The 17,314-nt window shown below is 51.9% G+C and overlaps 1 protein-coding gene across 1 annotated transcript in view; it reads left to right on the top strand.

Moving 5' to 3' along the window:
- ATP2B4 (ATPase plasma membrane Ca2+ transporting 4) overlaps window positions 1-11,934 on the top strand; it is a 55,451-nt gene extending 43,517 nt beyond the window's left edge. Inside the window, exons 17-20 of the mRNA XM_041470529.1 lie at window positions 518-625; window positions 1,721-1,903; window positions 3,739-3,828; window positions 8,463-11,934. Coding sequence (XP_041326463.1) covers window positions 518-625; window positions 1,721-1,903; window positions 3,739-3,828; window positions 8,463-8,759 — 678 coding nt within the window. The 3' untranslated portion in view covers window positions 8,760-11,934. The remainder of the gene's footprint in view (window positions 1-517; window positions 626-1,720; window positions 1,904-3,738; window positions 3,829-8,462) is intronic.
- The last annotated feature ends 5,380 nt before the right edge of the window (window positions 11,935-17,314 follow it).

Genomic DNA, 17,314 nt, shown 5'->3' with positions numbered 1-17,314 from the left:
AGGTGTTTCATAAATTCCCAGCCTGAGTGGGAAGTCCCTGCTCCTCTCTGGTGTTCCACAAAATTCACAGTGTGGATGTGAGGTCCTTAATCCTAAAATTCCCAGCCTGGTGTGAGGTCCCTGCTCTTTTCTGGTGTTCCACAAAATTCCCAGCCTGGATGTGAGGTCCTTGCTCCTTTCTGGTGTTCCACAAAATTTTCCAGTCTGGATGAGAAGTCTGCACTCTCTGGTGTTCCACAAAATTCCCAGCCTGGAAGTGAGTGAGGTCCTTGCTCCTAAAATCCCCAGTCTGGAAGTGAGTGAGGTCCTTGCTCCTAAAATCCCCAGTCTGGAAGTGAGTGAGGTCCTTGCTCCTAAAATCCCCAGTCTGGAAGTGAGTGATGTCCTTGCTCCTAAAATTCCCAGCTTGGAAGTGAGTGAGGTCCTTGCTCCTCTTGTAATCCCAGGAGAGAGGGAAAAGCGTGGCCCAAGGGACATTTCCATGGCCAGGGTGTGACTCTTGTCTCCTGTGCTGCAGATCATCATTGTGGAGTTTGGTGGGAAGCCCTTCAGCTGCTCTGGGCTCACCCTGAGCCAGTGGTTCTGGTGCATTTTCATCGGAGTGGGAGAGCTCCTGTGGGGCCAGGTAAGGGTCAACCCCAAAATCCTGCCCCATCTTTCCCTCCCTGCCCTTGATCTCCGTGGTTTTTCTCCAGGGCAGCTCTTCAGGAAGGTGTTTAGGAAGGGGCTGATGCCCCTCCTCAGTCCCACGCAGCTGCAGAGGGACACGCCCAGCAGTGACAGGGACATTCCTGGTGTCCCCACTGGCAGCTCCCCTGGGCTGGTGGCACTGGAGCTGATGCCTTGAGAAGGCTGAGCTAGAACAGGGACTAGACAGAGCTAAAGAATAAAGCAGGGATTTATTAAAAGGATCTCCTCCATGGATCCACCTTGGGCAGCACAAGAACACAGCCAGGGCTGCACCCAAATGAACCAAAATGGGCACAAAATGAACCTGGGATGGACCAAAATGGGCACAAAATGAACCCAAGATGGACCTGAAATGGTCACAAAATGCATGACTGGTCACAAGGTCTCACCCTTTTATAAGTTCTGCTCCATTTGCATATTGGAGTTAATTGTCCAATTACATCTCCAGCCCATGCAGTCCCATCCTTGTTTTTCTCTCTTCATTCCACGTTGTTTGGGCTCCTGGGCTGAGATTCTCCTCCATGGATCCACCTTGGGCAGCACAAGAACACAGCCAGGGCTGCACCCAAATGAACCAAAATGGGCACAAAATGAACCTGGGATGGACCAAAATGGGCACAAAATGAACCCAAGATGGACCTGAAATGGTCACAAAATGCATGACTGGTCACAAGGTCTCACACTTTTATAAGTTCTGCTCCATTTGCATATTGGAGTTAATTGTCCAATTACATCTCCAGCCCATGCAGTCCCATCCTTGTTTTTCTCTCTTCATTCCATGTTGTTTGGGCTCCTGGGCTGAGATTTGGATCATTTGAAATTTGGATCATAGAGAGGGCCTGAAATTTTGATCATTTGAAACTTAGATCACAGAGGAGTTGTTTTGTCTCCCTGCCCTGGGAACAGAGCTCACCAACACTTAGTACAAAGCTCAGACCCACAGCACAGGATCTAAAACCCACAAAAGCTGAACCCGCGGCACCACCACGCCCTCAGGCTAAGTCCCTGCTGTGTCCCTGAATGTCCCCAGCTGATCTGCACCGTGCCAACGAGCCACCTGAAGTTCCTGAAGGAGGCAGGGCACGGCATCACCAAGGAGGAGATCCCCGAGGAGGAGCTGCCCGAGGACGTGGACGAGATCGACCACGCGGAGATGGAGCTGCGGCGGGGGCAGATCCTGTGGTTCCGGGGGCTCAACAGGATCCAGACCCAGGTACTGGGGGGCAGCAGGGCTGGGGGGCTCTGCCTGCTGTGTCTCCTCCTGTCTCTCTCCCCCTGCAGGGGCTCTGTCTGCTGAGAGGTGACAGCTGCTGCTCGCAGGATGCCGTCGCGTCCCGGGCCAGGCTTAGACCTGTGCCTTTGCAGGGAGCCAGGAAAACCTGGATTTTGGGACAGCTGGGGGTGGGGGGAGGCTGTTGTGCTGCAGGCACCGTGCTGCTGCTCAGCAGGAGGCTGGATGTGTCACTGGTGGTCACCTCTGCAGCACAGGAGGCTGTGAGGGGTGCACGGAGCCCCCAGGCTCTGCTGGGATGCTGTTCCCAGTGGGAATGTGCCCAGCAGGGATCTGCCAGCACCAGAGCCTCCCTGGTGTGGCTCCTTGTGGCTCCTTGTGCCACCCCTCTGTGCCAGCTCCCTGTGCCCCACACCCAGAGCTCAGCCCCACAGCACACGAGGGGAGAAAATCTGTGTCTTCTTTTTACATCTCTTGGTTTTCCCTCACTTTCTCCCCTGATTTTTTCCTTTTTCCCCACCCCAGAAGGGTGGATTTTTGCTCCCACCAAGCAGGGAGAGCTCCGTGCCCCTCACTTTCCCTGGAGGCCAGGGCAGAGCTGTCCCATGGAGGGAAGTCCTGGTGTCCCCAGGCAGGCAGAGCTGCTGGGTCACCTTTGTTCCTCCTCTGTGACAAACAAACGGGGACAGGGGCTGGGGCAGAGGTCACTTCCCTTCTCTGTGGCTTCAAGGTGAAGCTCAGCCTCGGTTCCTGGCTGGTTGGGAGCCCCGAGGGGCAGCTGGCTCTGTGTGGGGGTAACCAGTGCTTCACTGACATGAGGAACGTGCTGGGATCTTCCAGGACCTCCTGGAAGTGCTGCAGATGTGCTGGAAACCTGGGAGCTCTGCAGGGCTGCAGTGCCAGAGGTGCCCCTGGAGCTTCCTGGGTGCTTCCCTGTGCTGGAGCTGAGATGAGCTCCTGCCACGTGAGAAATGGCTGGCACCTCCTGGATCCTCTCTGGGGTCCAACCTGAGCACTGGGGGGTCTCCTGTCCCCATTTGGGGTGTGTGAAAAGGGCTCAGGGGAGAAGTGGGACATCAGAGTGGGGCAGGAGCAAAGCCATGTGTGAAACACCTGGGGCTGGAGGAGGTGCCCAGAAGGTGCCACAGGGCTGGCATCACCCAGCCACAAAGTGCCCAGGAAGCCACGGATGCTGCTCAGTTCCTCAAGCCCACTGAGGAACAGTTCCTCAGTTCCACGGATGCTGCTCAGTTCCTGGAGCCTTGGGACACATCCACAGGGCAGCCATGGCCCCACCACCAGGGTGCTGCATGCCCAGCAGCCCCGAGGCTGGAGAGGGGCTGGCACATCTCCTGCTGCCATGGGGGCTGTGGGGAGCCCGTGGAGTGTCCCCAAAATGGCCCCACGGGGCTGAGGCACCAGGAGCCCTTCCCCACCAGCTGCCCACTCGCACTCTGCCCACCCTCTCTTCCTCTCTCTGCTCCTCCTGCAGATTTTTGGATAACCCCAGGTGTTTCCTCTGCCACTGCCTCCCTTTTCCTGGTGGGGGGATCAACCCTGCTGCTCTGGCTGCCCTGGGAAGGGCAGAGCTGGGCACTCTCTCTGCTCCCCCCCAGCACCACCAGCAAAACCCCACGTGGGTTTCAGGGAGCGTGGGGTGGGGGGGGTGGCTCTTTCCTCCTTCCTCCTCCTCTTCCTCGTCTCTCCATCCTCCTCCTTCCTTGCTGTGTGTCTGCCCGCCCTCCCCTGTCCCCTGTCCCTGTCCCTGTCCCTGTCCCTGGCCGGGTGTCGCTATCTCACTCTCTGGTTCTTTGCAGATGGACGTAGTTTACACATTCCAGACCGGCGCCTCCTCTTTGCAGGGAGCCCTCAGGAGACAGCCTTCCATCGTGAGCCAGCACCACGATGTAAAAAATGTTTCTAGCCCAACCCATGTAGCTCTTTCCTCCGTCAATTCCACTCCCACCACTTCTGCTGTTGCTGCTGCTGCTGCATCTCCTCCTGCGGGCAGTGAGTGATGGTCTCTATTACAATGCATGACTTTAATAACCACAGAGAGCACCTGCACCCCCCTAACCCCGCCTGTTTCTCTCCCTCTCAGCCTTCACTCACACACTCAGTCCCAAACCTGAAGGATGGGGCGGGAAACCCTTCAAAACCCCAGTTTTTTATGCTGTTAACAAAGTTATGAACCTTTCTGGTCCTTTCCCCCCCCAGTTCCTTGTTGCTTCCTCCAGTTTTACCTCTTCTCCTCCTTTGCAGGGCTGGTGTTTGAGTCCACCCTCCTGAGGGCGGGCAAAAATTGGCAGTTCTTGCTCAAAAACCCCCGAGTTCACGAGCATTGCTGGGAGAAGGGCAAGGCTGAGCCCAAATCCTGCTGGTTCTTCCCACTGCCCGGCCCTGGGACACCCCAGGGATGGGCAGAGGAGTTGCTTGAAATCTCTTCTGGAGGCAGAGTGGCCGCTGGGACTGTCCCCAGGGCTGGCTGAGCCACGGCCAGGAGGGACAGGCAGGATTTACTCCTGCCCTGGGTGCTGCCTGTGGACAGCCCTGCCCGTGGCTCAGCTGGTGACACCTCGGGGCTGCTGTCCCCCTCTCTGTCCCCACATGGGGACTTGCATGGCCTGGGGACATCCCTGTGCTGCCCTGGGGCTCTGCTGGTGCCCAGGGCAGCCAGAGGATCCCCAGTGCCCACCTTGCTCTGCACACTCTGGATCCCAGGGTGTGCAGACACTGCTCTGCATGGAAATGGGCATGGAACACAATTCCTGCTAGATCCCAGTGGGAATTCTGGATCTGGGTTTTCAGACCCCAAAAAAGGCCCTGTCTGGTGCAGGGCTCTCTCTCTGTTCATCGTGGGCTGCTCTGCACATGCTGGATCCCAGGGTGTACAGACACTGCTCTGCATGGAAATGGGCATGGAACACAATTCCTGCTGGATCCCAGTGGGAATGCTGAGTCCTGGATCTGGCACTGGGTCTCCAGACCCTAAAAAAAGCCCTCTGTGTGTTCATCGTGGGCTGCTCTGCACATGCTGGATCCCAGGGTGTACAGACACTGCTCTGCATGGAAATGGGCATGGAACACAATTCCTGCTAGATCCCAGTGGGAATTCTGGATCTGGGTTTTCAGACCCCAAAAAAGGCCCATGGAAGCCGCATTCCTGCTGGATCCCAGTGGGAATGCTGGATCCTGGCTTTCCAGACCCCCCAAAAAAGGCCCTGTCTGATGTAGAACCCCTCTGTGTGTGGGGTGTTTGGGCTGGTGAGCACGTGGCCGTGGGTCTGTGCAGGCTGGGAGCAGGGAATGTGGCTCTGCTGGATAATTGGCATTTTTATTGCACAGTCACTTCTCCCTGTTCTCTGATTAGAGAAATACCCTCGGTGACTTTCTGGAGAGCTTTCAGCCTCTGCTGTTTATGCACTGTGGGGGAGGAGAGAGAATTTGGGATAATTTTGTTTTCTCTCTGTTTAGCTGACTCTGAGGCTGGCAGCTGATTGAGTTTAACCCCAGCAATTCTGGAGCAGCACAGCTGCCTCCTGCATCTGGGAAAACCTCCAGGATTTCCTGATGGAATAAAATCTGCCTAGAGGGGCTCAGAGCAGAGGGTGTGCAGGGGGGGGATGAGATCAAAATGCAGCTTTTTTGCAGTCTGTGGATCCATGTTTTCCCCATTTTGCAGCGAGGGAATAGAAAACTTGGATAGCTCGTGCAAACTTCACCAGGAGCTAACCCAGGTCTCCAAATTTCCTGCTGTTTTTCTTGCCTGGATTTCTCTTGTTTCCCTCTGCTGCTTCCATCTCTCCCAAAGCTCCTCTTCCCTCCACACAGATCCGTGGTGTCCCTCTCCCGTGGATGAGTTTTTCCAGGGCTGGATTTGCTGTGTCCCTCCTGGAGTTGCTGCAGAGCTCTCAGGAATTGATGGTCAGGTTTTGGCAGAGCTGAGCTGGGAATTCTGCCCTGGACTGAGGGGGCTGGGCAGAGCCAGGGATGTCACTCCCGCGGGGCTCTCACCCAGCACGTGGAGGTTTCACGGGAATCATCCCAAGCCTGGAGGTTGCATTTGAAGCTTCCAGGTGGAGAGGAGGCGGGAGAGGGAGGGAGGGAGGGGTTCCAGGCTGGAATTCAGCTCTGCTGGCGCTGCCTGCCTCATTCACAGCACATTTCCTCCCTGTTCCCTTCCTTTGAGAGGGAACAGCTGAATTCATCTCGCAGCAGGTGATGGAGAAAGAAGGGAGGAAAATCTGAGGGAAGCTGCAGCAGGAGCTCCTTGAGGGGGCTAAGCAGGAGGCTGAGCACAGATTCCCTGGAATTGCTCCAGGGAGCCTTCCCTGCTGCTCCTGGCAGTGCTGGACAAATCTCCAGGGCTCTGGAGGTGATTCCTTGGGAGAGAGCTCTGAGAGGGGGAGGCTTCTGTGGAGCTGCTCCCAAATCTGAGCTTGTAGATGCCACCTGCTCGTGGCTGTGACAGTCCCTGGGCTGTCCTTGGCCACCTCCTCGTGGCCCTGGCAGTCCCTGGGTCTCCTTGGCTTGGTTGGATTCGTTCTCCTTGGTTGAGCTGGTGTCTTAGGGCTCAGGATTTGCTGTTCCCAAGTCGTTGCTGGTGTGACAGATGATCAGTCTGAGGTGGCCCCGGTGGTGTCCCTTGTCCTGTGCGTTCACCTGAATTGATCCAAGGTCATCAGTGCACAAATCCACCTCTGAATTGGTTCCCAGCTCCTTCAAATTCCCATTTTTCCAGGCCAGTGGTGCTCCAGGCTCACGCCCTCGGGTGTGTGCCCTGTTCTCTGTGCAGGAGCTCCTGGGGCTGCTTCCAGCTGGGATGGGCCGAGCCCGTGCCAGGAAATTCCTCCTGATCCTGAGCCAGGTGCATCCCTGGTGAGAGGGGCAGGGAGAACTCCAGGGTTCCAGGCACAAGGAAGGAATTCCCTGCTCTGGTTTTGTGGGATCAGAGATCCTCAGGAGGGGTTTGGCTGTCCTGGGGGGTGAATTCCCACCTGGAGGGGTGCCACACCCAGGGACAGTAAATAAATAAAGAGACAGGTTAAATGAAGAGACAGTTTAAATAAAGAGTTTAAATAAAGGGACAGTTTAAATAAAGAGTTTAAATGAAGGGACACTGTGGCCCAGCCCATCTCACCAGGATCTGGGGTGAGCTCTCTGCTCCCCTCACTCCTGCAGCCCACAGAGCAGCCACAGCTCCTTTCCCTCACCACCCAGGGGATTTCTGCATCCTTCCCCCTCCCCTCCCTCAGCTGGGAGGATTCCCACAGGGAATCCCTTTTGTGGGATCTGTGGATCTCCTGTTTGTGCTGCAGTTTCAGCCATGGGGACACCACGGGAGCAGGCAGGGGATGTTCCTCAGGGGTGGGGAGCAGGTGGAGGCAGCTGAGGAGGAGCAAAGCTCCTTCCATGGGGCTGGAGACCGAGCACAACGACTGAAATGGCTCCAGGGAGCCTTCCCTGCTGCTTCCAGGGGTCTGGGAGAGGAGATGTGGTCCCACACGAGCTCTGCTCCACAGAGCTGAGGCTTCTGTTGCTTTCCTGGAACCCCAGCAGGGCTGGGATGTGACACTTGTCACCCACCTGAGCCCAAACCTGTGAGCTGGAAGGGTTTGAGGCTGGAATTCCAGAGGATCTGGAGGGAGCAGGGAATCCACCATCCAGGTGTGTTCCCAGAGCTCTCCCTCCCAGTGCAGTGGAGGTGGCAGAGCCGTGCCCTGGTGCTCTGGATCTCCTGCTTGAGCCTGGATTTCGGTGGAGCTGCCCCAGGGCTTTCCCAGGATCACGTGTGTGCGGCTGGAATTCCTTCAGAATATCCAGCAGAATCTGAACTGCTTGCCAGCTCCATCAAATTCCCATTTTTAACTGCCTTTGGAAACCACTGGGTCTCCTGCAGGCGCAGGGAAGGCTCCAGAGCTCCAGCAGTGTGGGGAACCCCACACACACCTGGACCTTCACCTGCATCCTCACAGCACCCACCTGGATCTCTGCTTCCAGGGGCTCCAAAAAAGCTGGAGACACCTTTGGCAAGCCCCATTCCTTTGCAGAGCTGTAGGAAGGACCCTCCCAACCCCACGCAGGGCTCCCACAGCAGAGTTTTTCCCCGCTGTTTGCCTAACCCACCTCTTTTTGGAGCCGTAGTTCCCCCACCTCGTCCGTTGTGTCGTGTCCGTCCACCCCGGGGCGTGCACACCCCCACACCAAATTAACGACTAATTAACGCCTCCTGGCTTCCATCCATCCAGACTGGTGATGTTGGGGTGGCGGTTTGGAGTCGTCCTGTGTCTTTTCTTGCAGCTTCTGAGGCTGGTGGGTTCCCAGCACCCCCGTAGTGCCTGACTCTGCCCCCGGTTCACCGTAGATGTCTCATTTTTGACCGAGCTGTCTGTTCAGTGGTGATTTTGTCGCTGTGGTCGTGGTGTTTTTTTTTTTTTTTCGTTCGATGGTTGTCTCTCATCATTTATTTCACTTTCTCCCTCGAGCCCTGCCCTCCGGCAGCACCACTGACCCCTTTGTTTTCTCTCCCCACGCCGCCCAGATCAAAGTGGTGAATGCGTTCCGTAGCTCCCTGTACGAAGGCCTCGAGAAACCCGAATCCAGAAGCTCCATCCATAACTTCATGACTCACCCAGAGTTCATCCTGGAGGAAGACGAGCCTCGGACACCATTCCTTGACGGCACCGAAGACGAGCCCGAGCCTGACGGACTCCAAAAGCGAGGTGGGGGCAGCCTGGGGGGCTCCACGGCCCTCAACAGGAACAACAACGCCGTGGACAGCGAGTTCAGCTTCCCCGAGCCCGGGAGCCCCTTCCACAGCCTGGAGACCTCTGTTTGACCTTAGAACTTGGAATTCCCCCTCCTCCTCCTCCTCCTCTTCCTCGTCCTCATCCACCTGGGCCCTGTGTGATCCCAGCACCAGTAACTGATCACACGCTGCGGTCAAACTGCTCATGCCTGTATCATCAGCTGGGGTTTTTTGGGGTTTTTTTTGGGGTGGGGGTTTAATGTGTTTTTTTCTTTTTGTTTTGTTTCATTTTGTTTTTATTTTTTACCGTTATTTAGCAGTGGGAAGCAGAGTACCACCACGCTGGGTGTTGGGAGAGAGGCTAAGCCAAAAAAAACCAAAAAAAAACCAAAAAAAAGAAACCAATTGTGCATCTCCATCCCTGATTTTCTGTGGTACTCACCCAGGGGAAGCTGCCAGGTTCTTTCCTCTCCAAGAGTTGGGCTCCAGGCACCTGGAGCCACGGGGTTTTCACTTTGGAAAAATGCATGTTCCAAGGAAATTCAAATTGTTGTAGTCTTACACGCCCTCAGCCCGAAGGCTGGGGGTGCACTTGTGACTTGAGTTGATTTTTTTTTTTTGTGGATTTTTTTTTTTCACACGTGGTTTTTAGGGGTTTTTTCTTCTCATGTTGGGGTTTGCTCTTTGCTTGTGGGATTTGCTGCCCTACCCAGTGGGAAGTGGGGAGGGGCAGTCACTGCTCCAGTGTGAAAATTAAGGAATAAAGTAAAAAATCCCAGCCAGGGGAAGGTGTTTACTCCAAGGTTCAGAGATCCAGGGATGCCCACCAGTCTTCCACCTTTGAAAAATGGTACCTGGGCTTCTTCCAGCTCCCCCTCTGTGCGCCCACATACGTTTTTCTCTCTCTTGTTTCCAGACTGGGAGATGAGAAATGAAGGTGGCTTGGCTCTAATTTTGCTGGAGGGGAGAAATTCTGATTTTCCTGCAAAGGTGGAGGTGAAACTGCCAGGGAAAAAGGTGGGGAGAGTCCCCCAGTTGTGAGGAATGCAGCTTCTTCCTGAGGAATTCTCTAGGAATTCTCCTCCTCTAGGAGAGGCCTCTCTGCTGCTCTTGGTCAGGGGGGAAACTTGGGGAGAGGATTTTTGCAGCTCTCCCAGCTCCTGCCCTCCAGAGCAGAGATTTTTGCCCTTTTTTTAGTGCTCATGTGGTCCAGCACGCCTGAGCCTCACAGTGATGTGGGAGGAGGCTCCAGCCATGCCCAAAAGCTGTGGGAATCTGAGTGGGGACCTCCTGAATCCTGGGAGGGATCAACCCAGCTGTCTCATGGTCCACTGGAAGGCTCCTGGATGATCCCAGACTTTCCTGGGGGTTTGGCCTGGGTGGCTGCAGGTCTCCCAGAGAAGGAGCTGCTGGAGGCTTGGCCTCACCTGGCTGCTTTTTTTTGGAGGTCATCTCCTCCCCTTGAGCCCTGCCTCACCTCCAGCCCTGGGAACAACCCAGGGAGAGTCCCTTTCCTTGGAACTGCCTCTGGATTGTCCCTCTGGCCCTCCCTGGAGCAGGAGCAGGGTTTGGGCTCCTCCTTGCCCTGGGGGAAGCTCTGCCACCTCCCTGCTCTCCTCCATCCCCTCTGGCTGAGAGCATGAGCTGGAAGCGAGGCCATTCCCAGCCCTGGAAGGGAAAACGCTGGGATTGCAAACCCTGAGGGAGGGTTTTTTGGTTTGTTTTTGGTTTTTTTTTTTTTTGAGGAAAGGCTGGCTCTGGCTGGGTTCTCCTCCCCTGTCCTGCCAGGAACGCACAGCGGAATCTCCCGTGCCTTGTCCGAGCACTGCCTGCAGCACCTCCTGCCACGCCAGGCCCAGATCTTTGCCAAGATTTAAGTGTTCCTTAAACCACAACGCAAACCAAGTGTCTCTGTGTCCTTCCCTGGGCTGGGAGGAAGAGGAGGAGGAGGAGGAGGGAAGGACGAGCTCCTTTTTTCCTGCTGAGGAAAGGTCTTTATCCCAAAAATCCCAAATATCCTGGATATCCTGAGTGTCCCACCCTGGTGCTGGCGAGCTGGGCTTTGTTCACTGCCAACAGCAAGAGGAAAATGCCACCACTGCCCGTCCCCAGTGCAAATTCAGTGTCCACCCCATGCCCTCCTTGCCTTCCTCCCCCCAAAAAATAACCCAGGGGAGTGAGGGGATCTTGGGTTAAACACCAGGAAAAACAACAACAAAAACAAACCCCAAACGAGGGGTGGTTGTGGGGTTTTGGTTCTGTGCTAAAGGTGACGTTGCTTAAAAAAAAACAAAAAAAAAAATCACTTTTTCTATTTTAAATACTTGCAAAAAAACCAAAAAAAAAAAAAAAAAGAGGATGATATGGTGTTCTTACAAGCTTACATAAATATTTATTAAATACTTTTTGGGGGGATGCACCAATATTTTTTTTTTCCTTTTGATATTTTTTTTAATACCTCAGACCTGTTGAAAAAAAAAGAAATAAAAAAATAAAAGAAAGACTCAAACCAACAACAACTTCAAGCCAACTTTGGAGGCTCTCAAAGTCACTCCCAGAATTCTGTGACTGGCAGGGTTTGCCACAAGGGTCTGGTCGTTCCTTTAGTTTGCTCTATTTTTGTCGTTCTAGTTTCCATTTTAGGAGTGGGGGGAGGGAGAAATAATGCTATATAAATATTATGCAAAAAAAAAAAAGAAAAAAAAAAGAAAAAGAAAAAAAATCTAGTTTTCTTTAGCTCAGAAACTGATATTTTTACGTCAGCCATATGTATTTTGTTTAAAGAAAAGAAAATAAATCTTGAGTCCCACCACTGCTTGAGGGCAGTTGCAAGGGACACTTTAATTAATTCCGTGGATTAATTAATTCAGCCATCGGATGCCAGTCAGCTTCCTTTTCTCTGAGCAGCCATCTTTCTACTAGCCGTGAGTTGGATGACACAAATGGGGTTTTTTTATATAAATATCTATAAATTATGTTGGTGTATGGCTGGTTGCTTCAAGTATAAATGTTTCTTGTGCAGATTTCCTGTAAAGTTCTGTTCTTTTGGGTTAAGTTTCAGTGATATCCTGGCAGCAGCTGACTCTTGGCTTAAGTTATTGAGGACATTACACAAAAAAAAAAAAATATAAATAGAGATTTGGGGGAGATTGGTGCTCCAAAAAAAAGGCATGGTCGGCCGCACGGACTTTTGGGGACTTTCTGCAACATGCCTTGACTAGGGGGAGATATAAATATCCATATAAATATATATTATTATGAATAATTTCTGGTTTTTTTGCTTTGTTTGAACTGCCACGAGTGCGCGCGGAGCAGGGGAGGGCCGGCGCAGGAAGCAAAGCCACCCCCTCCCTCCTCCTTGTGATCAACTTGCCTTGGAATGCTTTGTTATTAAAACACTCTGAACATCCTTCTGCATCCAGTTCTTGATCCCAGCAGGGCGGATTTGCGGATTTTCCGTGGATTTTCCGTGGATTTTCCGTGGAATTGGCGGATTGGTACCAAAGACACCGCGGCCTGTGTGCCGGCCAGGCAGCTCTTGAGGCTTTCTCCTGCTGAGGTTTTTATGATTTGTACAGGGAGAAGGGTGTGGGGAGGGGGTTTAATTTCAATTTTTTTTTTTTTCCCAAAGGTTTTCCGTGCAATAAAGTGAAAATTTCCAACCGATCTCAAGAAGGAAATAAACTAAACCGCGTTTGAGCATGGGCGGCCATTTTCCCCCCTCACGCCCGGGCCTGGAGGCCTCAGCTCCTCTCTGAGGGGAAAAAAAACCTGAGCTGGAAAAAAATCCCATCCTAAACGCCCGAGGGCATCTCCAGGTGCCACTGCCAGCTCCTGGCACCCTCTGGCACCACCCTGGGAAGGTTTTTGTCCCTCTGTGGGGGACATTGGCCTGCATGGCTTCTGCTCCGTCCCCAACCCCCCTGGGCCCAAAACGCCTCCTGCACCCCCAGATCTCCCCTCAGGGCACAGGGATGTGGGGAATCCTTTTCCTGCTTTTTTTTTCTTGCTCCTTTTCCTGCTCCTTTTCCACCCAAACAGGATTTTTTTTTCCCCCCCCAACACGGATTTTGGCGTTTCTTGCTCTCCAGCATCCCCACCTCACCCCGACTGCTCTGCCCGAATCTCCCAATTTTCATCCAGCAAAACCCATGGTTAAAACTGCCTTTAGTTTATTTCCTCCCCTTCAATAAATATATATATATATACAGTCTGAACTCAACATTTATGTGTGTGTATATATATTTATCCAACGCTCTCACAAAACAAAAAAACTTTCTTTTGAAGAGGGCACGTGGAGCCGAGTTTTTCTTTCTTTTTTTTTTTTTTTTTTTCAGTAACTCAGTATAATAAGCACTGGTATTTTTGTATAAAAAACGGGAGAGAGAAAAAAAGAAAAAAAAAAAAACCAAAATACAAAACAAAAGACTGAATATTATGTGGTATGCATGACATTAAAAAACAAAACAATGGTGGTTTCAAAGCAATATGTACCCTGGTGTGTTTGCCATATCCTAGAGTCCAGCTTAAAGTGCACCTGATCTGTATTGCATTTTGATATTAATCTCTATGTACAATGTTTTGCATGTAATTTATATGGAGCTTGGGAGAAAAAAAAAAAAAAAAAAAGTAATCTGAATGAATTGTCCGTTGGCTTCTTCTGAGAAAACAAACTCCAAGCAGAGCTAAAACTCCAAAGTGGAAGCAGCAGAGTGGTTGAAGGGTGGGAAAAAGGGTGCAGTAAAAAGAAAGAAATGAAGAGGGAGAAGGGGAACGGTTTGGAATTAATAAAGTTTTTGGCTCTGAGCAGAAACGATGCATCCAGAGAATAAAATGTGTGACTGTGCCCTGCTCTGTGTGTCCGGCAGCTCCGGGGATTCTGTCCCAAACCCTGCCCAGGAATGGCTGCAGTGGGGTGGAAACAGGGATCCAACACAGCCCAAACTCCACTCAGAGTGACGTTTCTGTTATTTAATTGATTCTTCTTCCACCACCTGCAAGCAAAGTGCCCAAATTGCTGCCAAACGCCACCAAAAAGGAGCAGCTGGGCCCTGAGGGGCTGCCCTGGGTAATAATTTATATAGACCCCATGTGGGTTACTCACATTCTCTCAACACAGCCATAATTCTCTCTCTCAGGAGAGGAGATTTTTGTCCTGGGGAAGGCAGTGAGAAGCTTTTGGCTGTTGAGCACAAACGATGCATCAGAGAATAAAATGTGTGACTGTGCCCTGCTCCGTGAGTCCAGCAGCTCTGGGGATTCCGTCCCAAACCCTGCCCAGGAATGGCTGCAGTGGGGTGGAAACAGGGATCCAACACAGCCCAAACTCCCCTCAGTGTGGGGTTTCTGTTATTGAGTCTTCTTCCACCAAGCAAAGTGCCCAAATTGCTGCCAAACGCCACCAAAAAGGAGCAGCTGGGCCCTGAGGGGCTGCCCTGGGTTAGGTAATAAACCAGTGGATGGAGGTGGAGAAACACGGCCATGTTCGCTTCATAGCGAAAAGCTCTGTCCCCTTTTTGAGGCTTTTTGAAGGACTTTTGAAACGCGGGGAAGCCAAAAACCACAACAAAATCGACCCCGGCTCCGCCTCAGACGCTCGCCCGCCTTCTCACTTCGTGTGAGGCGGGTGAAGCCACTTCCGGCCGCCGTCTTTGCAGGGGGCGCCATCTTTGAGCCGGGCACCGGGACGCAGCGGCGACCCCGGCGGATCGCGGTAGGGTAGAGAAACACGGCCCTGTTCGCATCATAAGGAAAAGATTTTTCCTATTTTTGAAGCTTTTTGAAGGGCGGGGAAGCCAAAACACAGCAAAATCCACCCCTATCCTCCTCAGGAACCAGCCCGCCCTCTCCCTTCCTCTCGGGAGGTGAAGCCATTTCCGGCCGCCATCTTTGAGCCGGGCACCGGGACATGGGCGTCTGTGGCCCCGGCCGATCGCGGCAGAACGGAGAAACACAATACTGTTCTCTTCAGAAAGAAAATCTTTGTCTTCTTTTTGAGGCTTTTTGAAACGCAGGAAAGCCATAAAACAGCAAAATCGGCCCCTCTCCTCCTCAGGCTCCAGCCTGCCCTCTCCTGTCGGGAGGGTGAAGCCACTTCCGGCCGCCATCTTTGAGCCGGGCATCGGGACCCAGTGGCAGTAGATCGCGGTAGGATGGAGAAACGCGGCCCAGTTCGCTTCACAGGGAAAGGCTTTGTCCCTTTTCGAGGCGCGGGGAAATCAAAACCAGGCAAAATCCACCCCCGCTCCGCCTCATCCCCCCCCTCCCTTCCTGTCGGGCGGGTGAAGCCACTTCCGGCCGCCATCTTGGCAGCGGGCGCGCTGAGGCTGCGCGCGCGCCGGGCGCCATCTTTGAGCCGGGCACCGGGGACACGGCGGCGGCGGCGGCCCCGGCGGAGCGCGGCGACAGCGACACGGCGGCCCCCGGGGGCTCGGTAAAACTCCCTGACCGACCGTAAATAGAGCGCTTCGGAGCCCCGCGGCGGCTGGTGGGAGATGAGGGGGGCACGGGCGGGGGGTGGTGCTGGGCCAGCCCCGGCTCCTCCGCAAGGCCGCGCGTCCCCCGCGCTGTCCCCACAGCGGGAGGGGGACGCTGAGGGGCGAGGCGGCGTTAGCGGGGAATAAAACCGGGATGAAGTGGGAATAAAGCCGGGATGAAGTGGGAATAGAGCCGGGGCGAGGTGGGTTTGTTCCCCCGGGGCTTTGGGGAGGGGGAGCTGCGTGCCCGGGGTAGGCCCGAGGCCTTTTCAGCGCTCGTCCCCTCAAGAAATCCGCGATCGCAGCACAAAACCCCAGATTTTCTAAATCTCCTCCTTTTCAGGTCAAACCTCCTTTTTTTTTGTTTTTCCTGTTGTAGCAACGCGTCTGAGGGGCATTTCTAACGTAGTCACCTCATTCCTGCTCATTCCCTAAAGGAACTTCAGGAGCTGAGTAACTCTGGATGCAGCCGGGCTCAATTCCTCCCGGAGCTTGTTAAAAACAGCGCGATTCCCTGAATTTTTGGGGTATTTTCCTTGTTTTTTAAGGTTATTTCTCTCGGAGGTTGTCAAAAACAACGCCATTCCCTGAATTTTTGGGGTATTTTCCTTGTTTTTTAAGGTTATTCCTCCCGGAGGTTGTTAAAAACAACACGATTCCCTGAATTTTTTGGGTCTTTTTCCGTGTTTTTTAAAGTTATTTCTCTCGGAGGTTGTTAAAAACAACGCGATTCCCTAAATTTTTGGGGTTTTTTCCTTGTTTTTTTAAAAATTATTCCTTCAGGAGCTTGTTAAAAACAACGCGAATCCGTGAATTTTTTGGGTTTTTTTCTTATTTTTTAAAGGCTTTTGCTTTCTGATGTCGATTTTTGTTGTGGAAACCTCCAAAAGAGAATTTGTTGTTGTTGTTGTTGAAGGGATCAGAGCCTCCAGGTTATTCTCAGAATTGCCCTCAGGGTCGCATTTCCTAAATAAAACCCGGCTCAGAAATATAAAAAATATTAAAAATATGAATAAATAAAAGGGAATTTCCTGGGGAATAAAGGATTTGGGGTTGAATTCGGGCAGAGCTGTAGCAGAGCAGGAGTTTTTCAGGTAAAACTTCCTGGTGGTGTCATTTTGACATTTTTCCAAGGTGAAATCCAGGGAAAATCGAATTTGTTTTTAAAGATTTAATAAAAGATTCCCATGAGGGGGAGGAATTGTCACAGGAAATCGCTGCCAGGCCTTGGGGTTGAGCTCAGAAATACAGGAAAAAAAATGAAAATAAATTTTCTTTAATTATTCCTGTTTTATTCAAGAGTGGCTGGAGCAGCTTCCCTTGGTTTGGGGTTGATTCCTGAGGAGGAAAAGCTGGAGGAGAGAGAAAAAATGGCCCAAAAATGGCTAAAAAAGGGGTTAAAATGTGGAATTCCTGCTGCTTTTCCTTCCTTGTCACCTGGTAAACAGGAGGTGAATCATCAGAGGAATTTAAGGCACAAATGAAGCAGCAGGAGAGGAAATTTGGGGGTTTGAAATCCAAGAATTCCTCGCAGGGAGTGCAGGAAAACTTCTTTATTTTCCCTTTAAGAAGAAAAAAGGCTGTGTTGGTTTTTTGATCTGATTTTTGCTGACCCTCAGCTGCTGCATTTTTAATTTCTTTGGTTTTTTTAATAAATAATTGTTTTAAAACAGTATTTTTCTACCAAAACTTCAATGAATTTCCTGAAAATTTTCATGATTTCTGGACAGGAAAGTGTTTAAAATTCTCATTAACTTGAATTCATTCCAGACCTGCTGAGTGCACCAGAGTTACTCATTGTTATTCAGATTTTTTTGTTGTTTGCCACCTTGACACCAGTTTAAAATTCGACAAAAAAAAAGGTTTTTAATGAACTTTTTTAATAATTAAATCACCTTGATGGAGTTTAGACCTTGGAGGGGTTTTTGGGGGGAGGTTTGGGTTGATTATTTTTCTGTTGTTGTTTATTTTCAAGGTTTTATTCCAATTCTTTAAAGATTCAGACTCTGAACTGAAAGATGAAAAAATTGTGGAAGGCAAAAAACGGATTTAATTTCTAAAAGAATTCAATCTGAAGGGATTTTCTTTCCCCCCAGGGTGGTGGATGTAGAAATGTTGCAATTTTTAGGTGTGGAAAATACCTGAGGAAAAGGAAATTCCACCTTCCAG

Source organism: Pyrgilauda ruficollis, unplaced genomic scaffold (genome assembly GCF_017590135.1).
Source record: "Pyrgilauda ruficollis isolate IOZ18807 unplaced genomic scaffold, ASM1759013v1 scaffold247, whole genome shotgun sequence".
NCBI lineage: Eukaryota > Metazoa > Chordata > Aves > Passeriformes > Passeridae > Pyrgilauda > Pyrgilauda ruficollis.
Note: the sequence above shows the minus strand (reverse complement) of the source record. Positions and strands in the feature narration are given on the sequence as shown.